The sequence below is a fragment of the Gymnoscopelus braueri genome (assembly GCF_963280865.1).
Source record: "Gymnoscopelus braueri genome assembly, chromosome: 17".
Lineage (NCBI taxonomy): Eukaryota > Metazoa > Chordata > Actinopteri > Myctophiformes > Myctophidae > Gymnoscopelus > Gymnoscopelus braueri.
In genome coordinates, this window is record NC_137617.1 from 25885564 (window position 1) to 25905746 (window position 20183).

The window sequence follows — 20183 nt, forward strand, 5'->3', positions numbered from 1 at the left end:
TTGATGGTGCCATCATCCAAACGAAACGTGACGTCTGCATGTCAGATGTCGGCAAACAAAAACATAAATCCTTAAAGTACATATAAAGCGATAAACATGAAATCTTGCTATGGTTTGGCAACTTGGTGGTTGATCATATATATCATATCATATTTGGTGAATAACATTGCTAAGACTACAATGGGTATTATCATTATTATTACTACATACGCATTTCTTTTCTTTTGTATTTGTTATAAGTACTGTATATCACTAATCTCACTACACTAACCTGTGAATGTGTTTTTGGCAAGACACTCCTTGATGCGGTTGGCTTTGCGGACGTGGAAGGCCTTGGTGATCTCCTGGTTCATGAAGGCCTCTTTGTTCATGATGTTCTCCACCATCATCCTCAGGTCAAACACCTCCAGGATCTCTGCAATCTGGGCAATTTTCATCAGGTCCTTCTCCCGCTCATCCAGTTCTCCTGTGTACAGAAACCTACAGGGTGGAAATATACAGTACATGTATATTATATATTAAAATAATTTCCACAAACGCAACAATTACTCAAAGAGGCAGAAGGTATTCTTCCCTCCTAAGTTTATCTGCTGAGGCTGCCCTGAACATTTTTTTTAAAGATATTTTTGGGGGCTTTTATGCCTTTAATTGACAGGACAGTAGACTGACAGGAAACAGGGAGAGAGAAATGGGGGGGTTGACACACAGCAAAGGTCGTCTGGATCGGGAGTCGAACCCACGACATGCTGTCAAGCTGGATTACCAGCGTATGTGGTATGCGCCTGGACCGCTAGGCCAGCGGGCGCCCCTGCCCTGAACATTTCTAGGGAGTAATTGATGCCTACAAGGTTAGCTAAAGGAACGACTATACCTTCTGCCACATAAGCAAGCCAGTGCATTGCCAGTGTGTAGTTTGAGGACTTGGTCTGTTGAGCACCAAGAGGGACTTTTAAACTTACATCTATAAGAGAAAATATGCACGTACAGTAAAAGATAAGTAAATATTTCACTCAGTGTTCATGTTCATGTAGTATGGTGGCCGTAGCTGAGTGTGTAGAGCGGGCTGTCCATGGGAAATCAGAAGGTCACTGGTTGGCGCCCCAGCCCCGAGTGTCCCTGAGCAGGTGCTGTATTAATGGCAGCCACTGCTCCAAATAGTTATGATGGGTAAATGCATCGGCAAACCTAGCAATGTGTTTTGTTTGTCTTTTTTCGGTTATTGTAATATTTTATTTTGTTGTTATTTTTCGTGGTGTTTTTTGTATTATCTAACACTGTATTGTCTTTAAAAATGAAGAATTTTTTTTTTAAAAAAAAACTTAGCAAATTCCCCAACAACAACTACAATTATTATTAAATCCCAACGAAGGACGTCATTGTGATAATGTTTCATCAGAACTAAATGGTTCAAGCATTATGTGATCAGCGCAGCAAATAGATGGTCATTCTGCGGTTGCTGTAAACATGGCCAAAAAAGGGTAAAAAAACCAGGTCAAGTCAGGTGAACTATGTAAATTCTGTATTTCATACTGTACAATTGTGCATTTATGTTAAAGGATGAATCCCTGTTGAGTCCAAATAAAAATAAAATACCCTCAAAATTAAATAAAAATGATTCCAGTAAAAAAATAATTAATTTTTTGGGTCGGTGAAAAGACGTGTCTTGGATATTTCCCGGAAGTGTGGGGTTACAGTGGGAATATATGTGGGAATATATGCTTTCAACTACATCTAGTATGAGTGCAAAAGAAATGTAGTACTGCACATTCCAGCGTATTGAAAGTAGACAAATGATGGATTAAATCCAATGTCATTTATTTTGTTAGACGTCTCAGCCTTTTGCAGAGAGGACATTTTTAAGGGGCCGTATTAATCCCTTATAGTCACAGACAAAATCTCAGACAACAATTTCCTGCCTGCAACCATGAAATCCAGGTATTCAAATGCAATGAATTCTGTGATAGGGGTCTGGCTAGAGATTAGTGAGCACAAAAGACCTTTTGTTACATTCTCTTGTTCTAAAACAATAAGGAATGCACCTGTTCATGTTTTAAGTTTCAGACTGACGAAGGAACATGGGATTGTTGGGGATGCATTTTATGATTCAAATATTGGTGTAACAAACACACCATTATTCATTTGTTGTGTGAAGTATAGATATTCAAAGAATCCAAAGAATGCATAATTTTTCAAGGATGCATTTTGAGCTGAGAAAGCTTGAAAAATATGTTTAACATTGAAACCAGATCTTAGACCTTCAGTTTTCAGGGGAAAAAAACCTGTTTCAATAAAGCTGTAGTTATTTAAGGTTAATCTAAGCAAGGGATACCTCATTTTGTTGCTCTGATCTTGTACTTTCAAATTGAAAGAAAGAAAGAAAGAAAGAAAACATCAGTGAGGGTTGGGGATACCAAGTGACATGCACACAGCCTTCCTCCACCATCCCATTTCACTTGTTTGATTTTATTTTAACTACCTGTACATTTGGGGGGTCATTTGGATTTCAAAACGCAAAGGTAATTCAAATAGCTTAACCCTCAAACCGTCCATTAGAGCTGCTCATTAGCATTTATAAGAATTCACTTCCTCTGTATAATGGTAACTGAATCACTTAGTCAATATTAACAAACCAACCAATCAATAAATCATTTAACCACTTAAACCCTATATACTTCACTGACCCGCGAGCACGGTCCTGAAGGGTCTATACTTGGTCCCGTCCTTTTTTCCTTCTACACAAAATCTCTATAAAATAGCCGATCTACAAGGTCACAATGTGCATCAAGATCGGCTATTTTTGAATGTTTGCCTATTATGACTTGCCCAGAATAGGGATGCTAGAGATCATTGTGGTTCAAATCTATAGCCTGCGGGCGCCCAGTAGCTGAGTGGTTAGTGCGCATATCACATCTGACAGCGAGTCCCTGGTTTGATTCCCAGGCTGGTCGGACCGTTTGTTGCATGTCACTCCCCCTACTCTCTTTCCCTGTTTCCTGTCTATCTAGTACCTATCAATAAAATCATCATAATAATCCCAAAAATAACTGATTAATTATACATAAACAAATGAACAGACCTGAGCACCGCACTGAACGGACCAAGTTGGATGGAGTAGTCCATCTTGACCACGGTCATGGGCGCTAGTGTGCCGGTGACTGGGTTTGGTACGCTCTCCTTGTGGATGCTGTAGAAGGCCTTACTCCATGAAGCCAGCGACAGTTTGGTACGGCGGTGTTTGCCGCTGAAACTCATCATCCTCAAGGTGCCATCACTCTGGAAGAGGAGACAGAGAGATTGCACTTCATGCATGGGACTATACCAAGCGAAACAGCCTGAAGGATCATCATATTCGTCACTGCCCCTGCGCACACACAAAGATTGAGCGGTAATGCTGTCAGCAACCAAACAACTGTTTCAGGGTAGAAATGGACATTTCCAGAGATGGAAATTGCTCTTAGCCACGAGCCACCTTCAAGTAAATATGGGAAGTGTATAATAGGTTTTCTGTCTGACAATAATTCTTGCCAGGTTGACAACCATCATGTCAAAGTAAAATTGTATTCCTCAAATCTGTGTTTTTGTTGGCAAAAAAAGAAGAAGGAAGATGACTTTGACATACAGTAACAAGTCACAGTGGCTTCTGGACAAAAGAAACAACAGCAAAGAAAACAGGTCACATCCTGTCCTGAATACCTCACCTTGGACGCTCTTAGAGAACATGGAGACACGTTAGGCAACACAGCCACTTCCTCGTCTGAGTCTAAACTGAGAGTCCTCATTGGGTGGTCTCTGCCGTGCCTCTCTGTCACCACCAGACACTGCGATTCATCTGAGAAATCCATCTGAAACAGCAGAGAGCACAGGCGTCATTTCAGAACAAATAGAGGGTGCCAAAAATGAGTTACCACTTAAGCCCCATTTCCAAAATAGTGAAAATAGTGGATCTACAAGCTCACAACTGTGGATCCACTATTTTCACTATTTGGCGGGGAAGAGTTTGAAAAGGTTTGCCTATAATGACATACTCAAAATAGGGATAGGGATGCCAGATTGAAAGTGGTTAATAAATGTATGGTCGCAGACAAGAAAACGCATATCTATGTGTCACATTGTAGAAGATGAACGGGCATGGATTGAGATGCACCCAGCGTTGATCTGAAATTAGATAATCTGCAAAAAACATTCAGAGTTGGGGAAAATATGCATAAAATAACAGAATTTTAGGTTAAATATGAACACTAGGGGGTGGCAATTGCCTCCCCTGAGACCACAAATGACGCCCCTGACAGAGAGTAGCATGGAGGCTGTCAACTTATGAAGTCTAGAAACCTGTGTATAGCATCAATCACACAAATGCAGGATAGGTTCAGTTGGGGGCTGATAAGTTTGTCAGTTGCAAGGGTCATTTGCAGATGTTTTGATGGTCAATCATATTCAGGGTGGGTTCAAATCTGATGCAAGGCTCTTTATGGCGTGTCATCCCCTCTCTCTGTCCCACCTTTCCTGTCTCTCTCACTGACACTATGATTAAAGCATAAATGCCTAAAAAACATGTATTTAAGACCCATTTTGGATCCAATATGGTTTCATAAATTCCATAGGATTGGTGAATCAATTTAGGTTTCCTTGTGGCTAACACATTTGAACACTGGAGACACATTTGAAACGTAAAATTCCTAACATTACACATACAAAGGTACACATCTACATACGATAGACACATACAGTATGGTATACACATCAGGTCCATACGTACACAGTACACTACACACACACCTGAAAAAGATCGTAAAACTTGGAAGATGATGTGGACAGGTAGATCTTGTGTGCAAAGACATGGGTGTGGTCTTGGAGAATGAACATCACGTCAGCACAGAGCGGGCTGTCCAACAGGCGTCGGGCTCCCTCAGAACGGTTGCCAGGGACAACCTCGGGGATCTTAATGAGAGGGGGCGGGGCTTTGGGAGGGAGGAATGGTGCCTGGAGGAGGGGCTTCTGAACCTGCAATAACAAATACTTCTTTATAGATAAACAAACAGACATATAGTGAGAAAGTGCAAGAGACAAAGACAGAGAGAGAGAAGGAGAGAGAGACGATTAAAGACTTTGTTCTTGGTGTTGCTGTAATATGAGTTGTAAGAAAAACCTTATGCCTTAAGTGAACAAAATAATTAAATGAGGGTGCAAATAGCAGCACAGAAGAAAAGACAAATACATTCCAAACTAAATGATAGTTCTTCTAAGGTCCTCTCAGATCACCGAAGGCTCTGATGGAACAGATATGAATAATTAAATAGAGGAACATAAATATTGAAAAGTTACTGGTACCTTGCGGAGGTGTGATTTCCAGAACTGCAGGTGTCGTCGGGATATGAGTGCAGCACGGATGGCGTTGTCAAAGATGTCTTTTATGCCAAACTGGTCAAAGACGCTGGTCTCATAGTAAGGGATGCCGAGCTCTTTAGCTACCTCTCTACCACTCTCAGGAGGTAAAATGTCCCCTGGTTTTATCGGCCTACGGGGAGAAAGGGAAAGTAAGAAAGAAAGAAATAAGCGAAAGAGGCAAACAAAGAAACAAGTGACTGTCAATGTATTACGGTATATTGTTATCCCCACCAAGGCCAGAAAGCCGAAGGCGAGGGATTAAGTTTTCACTCCTGTCAGTCCGTCAGTCAGTCAGTCAACATCTCATCTCGGGCAGCACTGGACCGATCGGCGTGAAACTTTGCACATAGACTCACGGGAGGCCAAGGAAAAACCTCTGCCCCAATTTTGAAAAAAATGGCCTGTTATAGTGCTACCATGAGTGTGCAATGTTTGCAAAAAACATTCTTTGCAAAGAAGAACTGTCACACAATTGTTCTATTTCTTTTTTTATTGAAGTGCAGTCTAACTAAATAACCCTCTCAATAGCGGTCACCTGGATGCTCAACCCACCTAGCCAGTGGCCTTCTAGCCCTGTTGACAGCCTCTAGGTCGGCGTATCTCAGGTCCAGCTGGCAGCCCACCAGGATGACGGGGGTGCGCGGGCAGAAGTGCTTGATCTCCATATACCACATGGTCTTAACATGGTGCAGAGAGTGGGGGTTGGCGATGGAGAAGCACAGCACCACCACATCTGACCTGGAAGTGGAGGGAGGAACAGAAAGGGGGAAATTACAAAATACCTGTTGGGGGAGGGGGGGAGGGCAGTTGGCGTCTTTTCGGAATGCGAACTGATCATTCCCATGTGGTTTCACAGAAATCCGTCAATCCGTTCTGTAATCAAATTTGTATTCAACATAGGGAATAGGACGATTATGAAATAATCATACGTCCAGAACATTTCACACTCAACATAATGATAATAATGCAGGATTAACTTAAATGGTTTAAGTACAGTAAATGACAATCTGTTCTCTGGTTATTTTGTTCACAATCAGACACACACACACACACACACACACACACACACACACACACACACACACACACACACACACACACACACACACACACACACACACACACACACACACACACACACACACACACACACACACACACACACACACACACACACACACACACACACACACACACACACACACACACACCGACAGGACTGATGCGGGCAGGGTATTCAGCGGTGGCAGAAGCAATAGAAATGATAAGCAGGAAACAGTAGTGATGTATATACTTTAGATGGATGACAAAACTGTATCAACCTTGATTTAGGATTCGGAACCACGCAGCAGCACTCACAGCTCCAATGACAGGGGCCAAGGGCAACGGAACACTGGATGCACAACTTACTGCTCTGTGTGTGTGTGTGTGTGTGTGTGTGTGTGTGTGTGTGTGTGTGTGTGTGTGTGTGTGTGTGTGTGTGTGTGTGTGTGTGTGTGTGTGTGTGTGTGTGTGTGTGTGTGTGTATGTGTGTGTGTGTGTATGTGTGTGTGAGAGAGACTGTATATATATTTCCTATATATCAACGAATCGATCCCGAAATTGCGTAGTTGCCATTGGGCATTTCGTACCTGCGTAACGAGACCTAGAATTGCGTAGTTTGTACGCAAAATGCGTGCAGGTTGGCAGGTCTGAACTCCATTGCTGTTGCACGAACAATACGGCTGGGCATCGAAAACCGACACTGAGAACCAATAACTGACTTAATCAGGTAGAATAATCGAGAAGCAGGTTTTTTATATATTTTTTACATTTCTTATATATCAACGAATCGATGCAAAAATATCAAAACTAGACAAACTACAAGCTCACAACCGATCATGATGTGAGTTTGTAGATTTGCTATTTTCACTATTTCGTTTTCCTTAAATAATCGTTCATTAATCGTTATCGAGTTTTAAATAATCTGGATATTGATTTGAAGTCATATCGCCCACCCTATGGGCACTATCATTTACTACTGTATATGTACAGTATACACTTACATGTCCGTGATATTCTGCCTCATTTCTATTTAATTTTTTTACACCTGTAAACTTCTGATGTGACAATAAAGTTTAAGTTGAATACAGAGGATGCGGTAAACCTCAAGTCTAGCGATCATTGCTCCATCTTATCTACACCGGGAGGTGCTTACATGCCTTTAAAACACACACCAATCTGTCTCTCTTTCTCTCTCTCGCTCTCTCTCTCTCAGCTTGACAGAGATCAATCAATCCAACAATCAATGAAATCCCAAGGCCGCCAAGTACTTTGTGGATAAGACAATTACAGCATGTAGCACTGCCTTGTATTTGTATACCGTTGGTTGTTAATATATTCATACATAATTTTTTCTCCGTATACTCTATATTCTGTCTATTTTCTTTTTTTGGCGCAATATATAGATAGGTAAGCAGCCTTAATAACCCAGGGAAGGTGAAATTCTAAATTGTATACAGTATATTATTATATCCTAGTGACCTAGTAGTGTATGGTTATTCACTATACACTACTCTCTGTGTACTGATGTTGTTTTTGCACACTTATTAGTTTTGCCTACACTGTATTACTTACCTAGCAGTAACTGTCTTTTTTCGTACTTGTATTATATCTTCTACAACTATATATTATGTTGGATAGTCTGTGTTTCAATGCAAATACTGTACACGTATGAGCATGTGACAAATCAAGTCTTAGAATCTTGAATCTTTGTGATGGTGTGGGTTTGAATCTGGATGCTGACCAAAATAAATAGGCTGGTTTTGTTTCTGCCGCTGGCAACAAAGCTCATTTTGTGGGGGTTAAGGATGAAATAGAATAGAATATACTTTAGACTACTACACAAACCGAAGGTATTATGGCTTTTACACAACAAAACAATGTCTACTGCAAGATGCATGTACATGTATGCTGTCATTTAAGTGAACCAAACTTAAGTTGCGAGTAACTTTGCAAGTTACTTGGTTATTATTAGCTTCACAACAAATTCATAAGATATGCTGAGGACTGAGGAGTACTTGGAGACCATTGATTAATCCCAGTTTTCATACCTACTGGAACAATAAGAGCCCTTGGTTGGATCTATACATTTTTAAATTATACTGTCCTGCTCTGTAGACAGAGGCACAATGAGAACACGTACATTAAGTCAAAACAAGCTGAGTAGGCACAGTCATCTTTTCGCTGCCAGGAAGCATTACGCTGATATCACAGAAACAAATGGTACAGTAACTGCAATTTTGGTTTTAGTTTTTTAGTTTCCTTACTTGACCTGAACATTTATACATTCACAGTGTGTTGGAGTGAGTTTCAAGAGGTTTTGTGAACAGCTCTCTTTCTGTGGGAAAGCAGAACAATAACAGTTTTGTTGAATGAGTTCATCCTTAGACCGGTAAGTGTGAGTCATGTTGCTTCCAGCAAACACTATGAACCAAGTCTTTCAATTTTATTTAAAGCCATGTACAGTAAGGGCGGATGTACAGTAGCTGAGTGGGTAGAGCGGCATTCAGGGAATTGGAAGGTCGCTGGTTTGACCCTCGGCACACCCATTCTACGTGTCAAAGTCTCCCTGAGCAACACTTAATCCCTTACAACTCCCACTGCGTGTGCATCATCTGAGCAGCCATCTGCTGAGTAAAGCAGTAAAAGCAATTTCCCCTCCCGGGGCCCATGAGTTCAAAACCTTTAATCCGAATTCGATTGGATCAGATTTAGGTTCTGGGTGTTAAAACCATTATTTGATTAATCATACTTAAATTTCTTATTGACAATGTTTGCTGAGATAATTCTTTCTTGTGGACCTACCATGTTTACCTGACAATGCGCTGATACTCTGTGCACCTTAATCTCATGTACAACGCACTGATATTCTTGTTTGTACCTTAATGTGTAAATATCATGTATAGTAAATACCTGCTGCTATGTTCATGCACATTATGTCTAACCTCAAGTACATGCTGTACCAGATGGATATGCTTTGTGTATGTAGAGATAACTTTTGTTTGATTTTTCTTTCTTCTCCTTGCTCCCTGTGACCGACCCCCCTCTCTTATTTTTCTTTCACTTTCTGGAAATAACAAAACGAACGATGTAGCTTGCACAAAAACGAATTTCACCCACTTTTTACACCTGTAAACCTGTGATATGACAATAAAGCTGATTCTGATGATCGCAGATTGGATATCAAAGTGATCCCAATATCGTTTTTTGGTTTTGAACTACACAAAATCCAAATCTGATCCACTCGGATAGGAATTAAAGGTTTTGAACTTGCGGCTGGGGACCAGAAAATACTCCCTTTCCCTTTAATAATAATAACCCTCATATGCCTTATGTTTATTTAATGACACTTCTCTGACACTAACATGCAATAGAGAGTGCCAAATAAGAGCCTCAAATGTGACCATGGTTGTGAACCTGACTCGTCATACTTTAAAGCCGACAATATATTGCTAACTGTAAAAGAATACATTTAGAAATGAAGCCCCATTTATCCATTTTTCACACATGAAACCAAAGGGTCCATTAACACTGAGTATTTCACTGTGTGGGCCTGGTCAAGCTAGCCTCAGCTGAAATGCATTAAGGATTCTTGAGAGGTGCATTATATAACAGTGGTCCTGGAAAGCAAGATGTACTGCAATGTGGGATTGGATTCCGGTCAATAGATAAGTAACCTCAGCCGAACGCCCAAAGACATAGGTCAGTCCATTACAGTAACAACTGCCACCAGGTCCCATTAGTTAGTCCTCATTCAGTCTGCAGGGTTTTATCCATAAGCAAAAAAAGCAACACAATAGTGGCTACATAACGCATAACGAAAGAGGATTTTGCACAATAATAAATGCTTGCAAACACGCACTGCAAGGCATCCAAGAGAGCCTGTCTTTAAAAACCACCCATCACATCATGCACACACAAAACATCCACATGTGTGCACAGACTTAAATCTAGGCCCCCACACACGCACAAAAATAGGCATGCACAACACAATGCAGTCAAAAACTGCTGGTAGAAATGAATACATGCATGCAGAAAAGCACAAGGCTTGAGTGGGAAGGACTATGACATTTCTCACACACCTGCATATACACAACTAAAAGAACATTCAAGTACTGCACAAAAAAGAAGGAAATCAAAATGTTTTGCGGATGCAGCAAGGTGGCCTTATATAATAGCAAAGCATGAAAAGTCACATTCTGTCTAACAGCCATGTATTGCTGAGAAAGGCCAGTTTCTGCTCAGTGACTCAGTCAATAAGATCAAACTCTTATTCTAGCTTTGGAGATCCATAGCTGGTTGTTTGGCGTTGCCCAGGGAACCATTTGTGTACTGGATTTGAGCTTGGTGGTGCCCCATTAAATTGTACCTCTCATGAGAATATGCCTCAGCGGTGCATTTACTTCTATATAGCGTTATACCGATAGTACAAAGATGGCACTTTGCTCTCAGAGGTGAAATATTTTTTACAACATTTTCACTGAATAACTTTATAACATTTTATCTCCATATGGTTTAAAAGCTTGTGATATTCAGTTTATTTGGCATGCAGAATCTACTCTGCTATTTTCATTTACAAAAGAACATACCACCGTTGTCCTTGGACTCATCATTAATTCAACCATTTCTGCTGTCTGGCATATTTAATACATGGGATGTGCTGTCCTAGGGCCTAGGGGAACGTTAAGAGGCAGAATACAGGGCCAACTATCCACTTTACAAGAGACAGGCCAGACAGGATTAAGGGCCTAGCATAGACACATTTGCTGTACAGACTAGGCATAGGAACATAGCTTCTAGACAAGACAAGCCTGGAGGTCCAACAAAAAAAGTTCACTGTAAAAATACAAATAAAAGGCTCCTGGGGTGCAAACCCAGCCCTGCCTGCAGCAAAGTTCCTAATACCTTTAGTTCCTGTGAAGACCAAGTGGTTCCATAAGAAAAATGAGATACCAAATACCTCCCAGGGTACAAAATTGTTCTTGATAGGAACACGGCCAGCTAAAATGTTTCAAGGAGATACAAAATAGTTATTGAATTGAATTTTGAGTCATACGAGTCATTTGTTTTTATTTCCCTTTACTGACAGACAAGGCCTCGTTAAGGTGAGCACAACTAATCAGATAAGAGACGCTCCTTAATTACCTAATTACATCCAGGACAAAACACAGACATGTGAGAGCCCTGTTTGCACCCCGATACTGTACACTGTACCCATGCCAGGCTCAGTCAAACTCCTGCTAAATATCAATCTGTGTAAAATGCACACACAAAAAAGGTCAAGGGAAAACATCACCAGTTCTTTCTGTTACAATACCTTAGATATTCATTAATTAAGTAGGCATGTGCCTGGAGGGAGGGTTGGTGGTTTGAAATCAGAATTTTAGGGGAAAATCTGCACAAATGAGCAAGCCTAAACAATGAACGACCTGAGTTGGCCTTGATCAAGGCACTTTCCCCCTAGCTGCTTAGTGGACAACAGTACAAGTTATTGGCAAGAACCTCACAATACATTATGTGTCATAACACATGATTGATATCCCAATACATCAGGCTGTACATGCAGAATAATACACTGCAATATCAAACTGAAAAGGAATAAACAGAGCTGAAACTACAGCATACCACCTAATACAGATACTAATAATCTGTACAACACATTATATGATAAACCATAATAGTGTGATACTCAGATGTAGTGACTATTTTTGAACAGCCCTCATATCAGTGTGAGACAGGGTTCTGCTGTAAAAGAGAATGCTATGTGCGCTCAGTTTACATTCCCGGATACATCGACTATTTTAATCCACAAACACACACACATTCATGCAGTGACACTAACACAGACACACTTGCACACATGCCAACCGTGTCATCTTTCACACTCACAGGCACAGCGCCGTGTGACCTACCTGCCATAGGCAAAGCGTCTGTCTTTATGATGATCTCCAAACGTGTCCCAAAGCCGGAGAGAAACACTGACTTCATCCACCACATCTCTGGAGCGCTCCAATACCTGCCGTTTAAAGACACGCACGTGCACATGCACGTACAGTACAAACACAACAATGAGCTTGTTTTTTATATTTCAGTATGCACTATGCTGTGTAATTTAGCGCTAATGAGGCCATTCGTAAAGCTTTTCAAACTAAATTGAGCAGATTCAGACAGATTCAAATATATATCTTCACGTATCAGGTCTTCAGCCTCAACTGCCTCGGTTCCTTCCTCCATTCTCCCCCCCACGACCTCCAGACTCTATAATAGTCTATGGTAAATGGACTGCATTTTTGTTATTTCTAGACTTCTGACCACTCAAAGTGCTTCACACTGTATGCCTCACATTCAACCGTTCACACACCGCTGGTCTGGGATCAGCCATGCAAGGCGCCAACCTGCTTGTCGGGCTCAAGGACACGTCATCACAGTGCCAAGAGGAGCCCAAATAAAACCGGGAACCTTTTTCAATCCATAAAGACCGGGAACGCATGTGTGTCATTTTAAGATTCCTTTGGCTATTCAAAAATCGCAGATATGGCCCGGACGGTTGGCGTAACCGTCTGGGCACCTAGGCTGCGGGTTCGACTCCCGATCCCGACGACCGTTGCTGCGTGTCATCCCCCCATCTCTCCCCCCATTTCCTGTCAGCCTACTGTAATCTGTCAATAAAGCCAAAAATATATATTAAAACAAATATATATATATAGCAGATATACAAGCTCATAGAGCAGCACCTAGCGCTATGAGCCTAGATTTAGAAAAATCGTGAAATTTGTGCAAATCTTTGAATATATATATATACATTTTAACTCAAATCTTTGCTTCTAGGGGTCCCTGGAACAAAATATTTTGAGATGGGAGGGTTCGCGGACAAATACATATAATTTTGGGGGTCCTTGACATGAAAAAAGTTTGAGAACCACTGATATAGCAACATACATATTTTAAAAAAGGATTTAGAAGACATTTGTAGAATCCCCAGAAGCAAAGATTTGAGTTAACAATGTTCGCTTTAATAAATATATATACAGTATATTCAGAGTTTCCCAAACGGTGTCCCGAGGCACCATTGTGTGCCGTGAGCCAAGTCCATGGGTGTGCTTTGGGATTTTGTGACGACCACACAACGTTCTAGCATTTTTTGCAGCTATACAAAAAGTTATTATCTTTTTAATTCACTAGATCAGTGCTTTGTTTGAACTCATTTCCCAATTACAGAGGCAAAATACCCTAAAGAAATATTTGTAACCCCTTTAAACATCTCTATTTTGGGCATTTTGGGTAGTATCTGCTATTTGCACACCTGTATGAATACAGGTGTGCCTCGAGATTGTGACTTGCCCATTGGTGCCTTGGGCACAGAACAGAAAGTTTGAAAACAACTGCTTTAAAACACCAGATGTAGATGTTTATGACCATATCGCCTCCATTCAGCCATCTGCACTTATCTGTCCAGCCACTCATCCATCTTCCACTCTCTCCTTGTTTCACATCTGCAGGGTTTAATGAGTTCAGGGCTCAGACTGTGTGGACACATGCCTGGCCAGTGGCCGCAGTCACATTCATGGACCCATAATCCACCTGTCCTTCCATCTGCCCATTCTTGCCTCCTTCCCTCTCATTTCGTTCTTACCTCATGGCAGTCTTTGTCTAAATGTATTGTCCGTGCATCATTTGATCCATCTCTCTTATGCATTATATCTACAGTAACACAGCAGCACTGGTGCTCAACCCCCAGGGATCCTTGAGGGGGTTCCAGGGGGTCTCCAGCTAAATGATTGATAGTTAGGAACCAAATAGACCCTTTTGGGTCTAACTCAGAGACTGTACAAATGAGTGTACGGGTAATTTGGTTCCATTTGTATGCTCTAAGAGTGACATTAACAGAGGATTTTTTGTGTAAATTGGTGTCCTAATAATGCATTTCTGTGGGTCTTGGGTTGCGGCAATCACTGGTTTACAGTAGGGGTGTAACGATACGCTTTAACAACGATTCGATACGTATCACGATACTTGGTCGTCGATACGATACATGAACGATACAGGTTAATTTAGAACGATACGATACGTTTCGATTCAGTGATTTAGTCGATACGATACATGAACGATACAGGACAGGTTAATTTAGAACGATACGATTCGATTCAATGATTTAAAATCGATATGTAACTATTTATTTACCCAAAAATTCTGTGAGAAAAATAAATACCTGGATACTGGATATAAAACCCTCTTTCTCTTTTTTCTTCTTAAAAGTACTTAGTATTGATAAAATGGATTATTTGCATCGCAAAACGATTCGATACGATTATTTGCATTGCAAAACGATTCGATACGATACAAAGTCAAACGATACGATATTTTGCTGTTTGCATATCGATATAGTAGAATCTACTATATCGATACGCAAACAGCAAAACATCGGAAAATCGTTTTGAATTTTCAACGATCTACTAAGTAGATCGTTGAAAATTCAAAACGATTTTCCGATGCAGTTACTATATCGTTACACCTCTAGTATACAGGCATGACTCTTCCCTCTATCCACCCACCCTCTCTTTCTCTTCGTACTAGTTCCTACCTCTTGGCAGACTCTGTACTGGTCTATGGCCCAGACAGTAGGTACATGTGTAGCCAGAAGCTGGTACTGGGTAAGGGTGGTGTTGCAGGCCCTGGCACAGATCAACCTGGTCTTCCCCACGGCGTTGTCTCCGACGACCACACACTTAATAGTCTCCACATTAGGCCGCTCGTAGTCCATCATGCTGGGGTCCGGCTGCCTGTTGGTAACCAAAGACGAGAAAGAAGAGCCGTTTTCATTCGGTAATCGTTCAAAATGGTGCTGCAGTGCAGTAAGACAGTGGTTCTCAAACGTTTTTATTTAAAGGACCCCCAGTTTGGTACTGTATGCATTAGGCCATGGACATCCATAACTTTGAGAGTGTACGAATGGAACCAAATGGATTTGGTTCCATTTGTACACTCTTCAAGTTACAGACCTGTAATGGTCCATTTGGTTCCTAAAGTAACTATCAATCATTTAGCTGGGGACCCCCTGGAACCCTCAAAGACCCCTGGGGGTCCCCGGGACCCACTTTGAGAACCACTGCAGTAAGTGATTTACCCAAAATGCTGGTGGTAATGTAAAGCGAAAATAATAGTGTGATTTGGCTACAAGTGTTCATTTTATTCTGAAAGTGTAAAGATTTACCCTTAACACTCATGATTTTACTGTGTCTACATACCGCAAAACGACAGATGAAAGGAAGGGTGTGGAACCAAAACTAAGCTTAACAATTAAAGATAGTTCAACAATAATAATACAATTGAAGAGGACATTTTGACATTGTGTTTGACATTTGAAAAAAAGACCAATACCAGCGCCGGTACATGCCATTGTCTATTCACTGCTTTGGCCATTATCCATTATATCTACATGTATATCTATCTATCTATCTATCTATCTATCTATCTATCTATATATATATATATATATATATCAAACTGTAAAACATTTTCATAAACCATTTAATGGCTGCATTTATAGACTTTTAGACTTTATCCATGTGTTTGCATTTTGTCCACCAGTATGGTCCATTAAGAGGACAGTTGTACTCTCCTAATAGCTCATGCTGTTTAGAGGCAATAAACTCAGTGACTTAAATGACAACAAACACTTAAAATCAATCACCATGATGGATGGGTGACTGATGATAAATCTATCCCAATGTTTTCCCTGAACAGGTATACGATTGGCTTTCATTGGTGTCCAATAACGGGTGCGGTGCATTATCCTCAAGGCCAATGCCCAGTGACATGTTACCCCACCCCACACCCCCAGCTCAGTAGAACTGTCATCAACAGCTCAAGCAGATAATTTACAGATCAGATAATAATGCAAAAACAATAAATACAGCATCATATCATTTAAAACGTCATTCCAAGGTATGGAAGACAACGGTGAATGATCATTTATACCAGTGGTTCTCAAAGTGGGGTCTGGGGACCCCCAGGGGTCCTTTAAGTGGTTCCAGGGGGTCCCCAGCTATTTCAAAAAGAGCTAAAATAGCGTGGTGTGAGATTGTAGATCTGCTATTTTTGCTATGTTTGCACATTTTTGCCTGTGACATGCACAAAATAGGGACGCCAAGGTTTAAAGTGGTTTATCTCAATAAGATTGAGAGAATGTATAAGAATGACCATAGGATCATAGGTTTCTCTCTCCCCTCTAGTGTACTGTAGACATATGTATACTTGGGGGATAAGGGCATCTTCTGTTTCAGCAACTTAAATAAAATACTTTTCTTTTAATGTCATTTAAAACAACTTACAACGTACAATTGTGACTGTAGATCATCTGAAACAAAAACCGTTGACCACATCTCACTGGTAAAAAACACAATAATTGAACAACCTTTTACGGTCATTCATGTGGATTACCCTGTGGTAATAACTTCAACAAGTGTTGAAGTGATTGTTTTTTTCCCCATGAATTCCCTTAGAATCAATTACCAACCCTCTCTTCACCAGCTGGAACAATAACATCAACTCTGTGTGTGTGTGTGTGTGTGTGTGTGTGTGTGTGTGTGTGTGTGTGTGTGTGTGTGTGTGTGTGTGTGTGCGGGCGCGTGCACGTGCGTGTACAGTATGTGTGTTTAACCACTTGAGACATAATCACGAGCATCGGTTCTTTCTTTTCCGCTTATTGATTTAACTGCTTCCCTCAAATAGCCTCTTCCCGGGAAGCTATTAATGGAAACCTATTATATTTTCTGTTACTACAGGTCTCCGATAACATAGACTGATATCACATTATTAAGGTGGATATCTCTTACGTTACATCAATCTGCTGAAAAACAAGGAACGCTCTCTGTTCATCTCTGCAGCGCTGCGAACAAACAGGCGATCGCTGAACTTCTATGCAAGTTTCAGCCAGTGCCCCCTGCGATGATGTCTAGACAACATTGTCTGGCACCTCTCTTGATTGATTCTGTGAGGTTACGTTTTTAAATGAACACTATGGAATTTACGGTGTATTTTCAGGGCAGGAAAGGCCATCTACACTTGCTAAAATCTCACATCTGGTTGTTGTACAGTGCAATGCAATCGCACAGTCTTGTAGTGAAGGTCACAGGCCGGCTCCCCTGGTGTAGTAACGGACGAAGAGCCTTGACAAAGGGGTGCAGAGATAATTGCTGAGGGAGGGGTGCAGTTGGCGATGTATATCATTCACTAACCTGAAACAAGTGTGTGTGTGTGTGTGTGTGTGTGTGTGTGTGTGTGTGTGTGTGTGTGTGTGTGTGTGTGTGTGTGCACGTGCCAAGCTAGGTATGTGAGAGAATATAGGTGGAATCATTTCAATGGATTCTATGCAACTTCATCTCCTTTAACCACTTAAGCCCTATATATATATTTTGTTGTACAACAAACAGTGAAAATAGCTGATCTACAAGCTCACACTACATCACAATGTAAGGTGTTGTGAGCTTGTAGATATGCCTTGTACTGTAGATATAACCCTGCCTGTCAAAATATGACAGGCAGGGTTAATGTGGCTAACAGTTTTAGTGACAGTGTATTAAAATAACAGAGACACACTGTAAGTACATGAAATACACCTGTACACACTTGTACACACACCCACAAATGCAACATGCAAAACCGTAAACACACATTCTATGAATACAAATTATTAATTTGTTTGCAACTCATCGAAGCAGAATATCCCAAATACTTATTATACACTGTAAAATCCAAATCCATTCGTACAGTCTCTCCAGTTACAAATTGATAAATGAACTCTGTGATTTTAGTGACACATTTAGTGACATTTAGTTAGTTGTCATAGTATTATTGCATTGGCATGGCTTTGGACAAGCAATGACGACGGTTGGAGTGAGGATTACATAAATACAAACTTTGCTTTCCAGATGACAGATGGACAGACAAAGCATTTATAAATATATATATATATAATGTTTTCACTACGTATGGAACTGTGGCTATACTATTGCATGGTGATAATGATGCCAAGGCAGGTAGTTTCCCATTCTTTCACACAAAGCATCAGATGACTGTAACGTCACTGCATAGCTAGTAATTACAATGATGCAGAGATATTGCTGTCTGCTCCAAAATTCAAAATAGTCTATTTTCAGCTCTTTTACAATTGCAACTCCTGGAAAGGATGCATGTTTCATGTATTTAGGAGAGATTATCTTGTGTGGCTGTATGAAGATTCAATTTGACCTACCCAAGAACCTGCTACATGTAGGCTGCAGGTTTTGGCAGACAGACTGCAATTAAGTTAATTACAAGGCATGTGTAGCCTTTAAAACACAGTCCTTAAATCTGCAGCAAAAATTTGAATAGCACAATAAGTGATTGGTAATTTTGGATGAAAGAAAGAATTCAATCTCGGGTAGAGTGTGATGTCACATTTCCTGCTGACCAGCAGTGACCCTTTTTTCTTTTTATAAACGTCACCGACAAGATTATTTAGCCTGTACATAACTTCTAGCCTATTAACTAAATAATACATTGAGTCAAAACTTTTGTGGTGTAAAGTAAGTACATTTACTCAAGTACATACCATTTTGAGGTACTTTTACTTTACTGAAGTATTTCCAATTTTCAATACTTTTACCTACTCCACTACATCTCAGAGGCAAATTGGTAAATATTGTACTTTTTACACTACAATTATTTGACAGCTTTAGTTACAAGTTAGCCTACTTTGCAGATTTAGATTATTATCACAAAACACACATTAACCACTTCTGCCCTGCTATATACATATATATATATATATATATATATATATATATATATATATATATATATATATATATATATATATATATTATATATATATATATATATATAGGCCATTTGTATACATTTTGAACATGTGAAATGGGCCATTCTGCACAATGAGTGCTTTTACTTTTGGTACTTTAAGTATATTTTGATGCCAATACTTTTGTACTTTTTACTCAAACGCATTTTTGAATACTGTAATTTTATACCTGTAAGTATTTCTACATTGCAGCATTGATACTTTTATTTTAAGTAAAACGTGTGAGTACTTCTTCCATCACTGGACACCACCCTGTAGGCTACTGCCTGCCTCTTTGTTCAGCTCAGCTCAGGTGATACTAGGCTGCATAAAATGCACCTACCGTTTCTCTGTGGCAAAAATGCACCTACCGTTTCTTTGTGGCCGAACAGGGCAGGTCCGTCCGCCAATAAGCCCCAAAACTGCAGCCAATCTATACTTCAAAGTGAGTGTGATGCTGTAAAATTGCACAGGTAAACTACACTGTGCACAATTGAAGTTATACAATAGTCTACCAAACAAAAGATAATACAACTAAAAATGAAATGAAACGCTCGGCGTTAGCTGGGCAAAAGCTGCAAGAGCATTTCGTAATCGGGTATTATAGCCGGATTGTGGGAACTTAATCCGTGTTTCCCTCCCTTCTCGTCAATGTATAAATGCTGTGTATAATAGTGTGGTTCGAGCCGCCTTCGCAACGCGACTGACTGACTGGTGACTGCCCTTCCCCATCCAGGCACAGTGCTCTTTGAGAAACAGCCAGTGTTGCCAGGTCTGCGAGAGAAACAAGCAACCAGGTCTATGAAAACAAGCCCAAAAGAAGCGACTAATAGTAGGCTACGGCTAATGGCTATTTGAAAATAGCCTATCTAAACGAGCTTGTAGATCTGCTATTGTTTTTATTTTTAAGAAGAAAATT

At 40.4% G+C, this 20183-nt stretch overlaps 1 protein-coding gene across 3 annotated transcripts in view; it reads right to left on the reverse strand.

Moving 5' to 3' along the window:
* Positions 1–19928, reverse strand: part of rhobtb1 (Rho related BTB domain containing 1) — a 36302-nt gene extending 16374 nt beyond the window's left edge. Inside the window, exons 1-11 of one of the 3 annotated variants that reach the window (XM_080456313.1) lie at positions 19636–19928; positions 17506–17594; positions 15008–15206; positions 12339–12442; positions 5938–6123; positions 5329–5515; positions 4777–5001; positions 3699–3842; positions 3077–3273; positions 272–480; positions 1–34 (exon numbers count right to left, since the gene is read on the reverse strand). The exon at positions 1–34 is cut by the window's left edge and continues 85 nt beyond it. In XM_080456313.1, the coding sequence (XP_080312439.1) occupies positions 1–34; positions 272–480; positions 3077–3273; positions 3699–3842; positions 4777–5001; positions 5329–5515; positions 5938–6123; positions 12339–12442; positions 15008–15206; positions 17506–17507 (1487 nt within the window). In that variant the 5' untranslated portion in view covers positions 17508–17594; positions 19636–19928. Of the gene's footprint in view, positions 35–271; positions 481–3076; positions 3274–3698; positions 3843–4776; positions 5002–5328; positions 5516–5937; positions 6124–12338; positions 12443–15007; positions 15207–17456; positions 17595–19635 lie in introns of all 3 variants that reach the window. The other 2 variants (XM_080456314.1, XM_080456315.1) reach the window with 2 other exon arrangements.
* Positions 19929–20183: the final 255 nt, after the last annotated feature.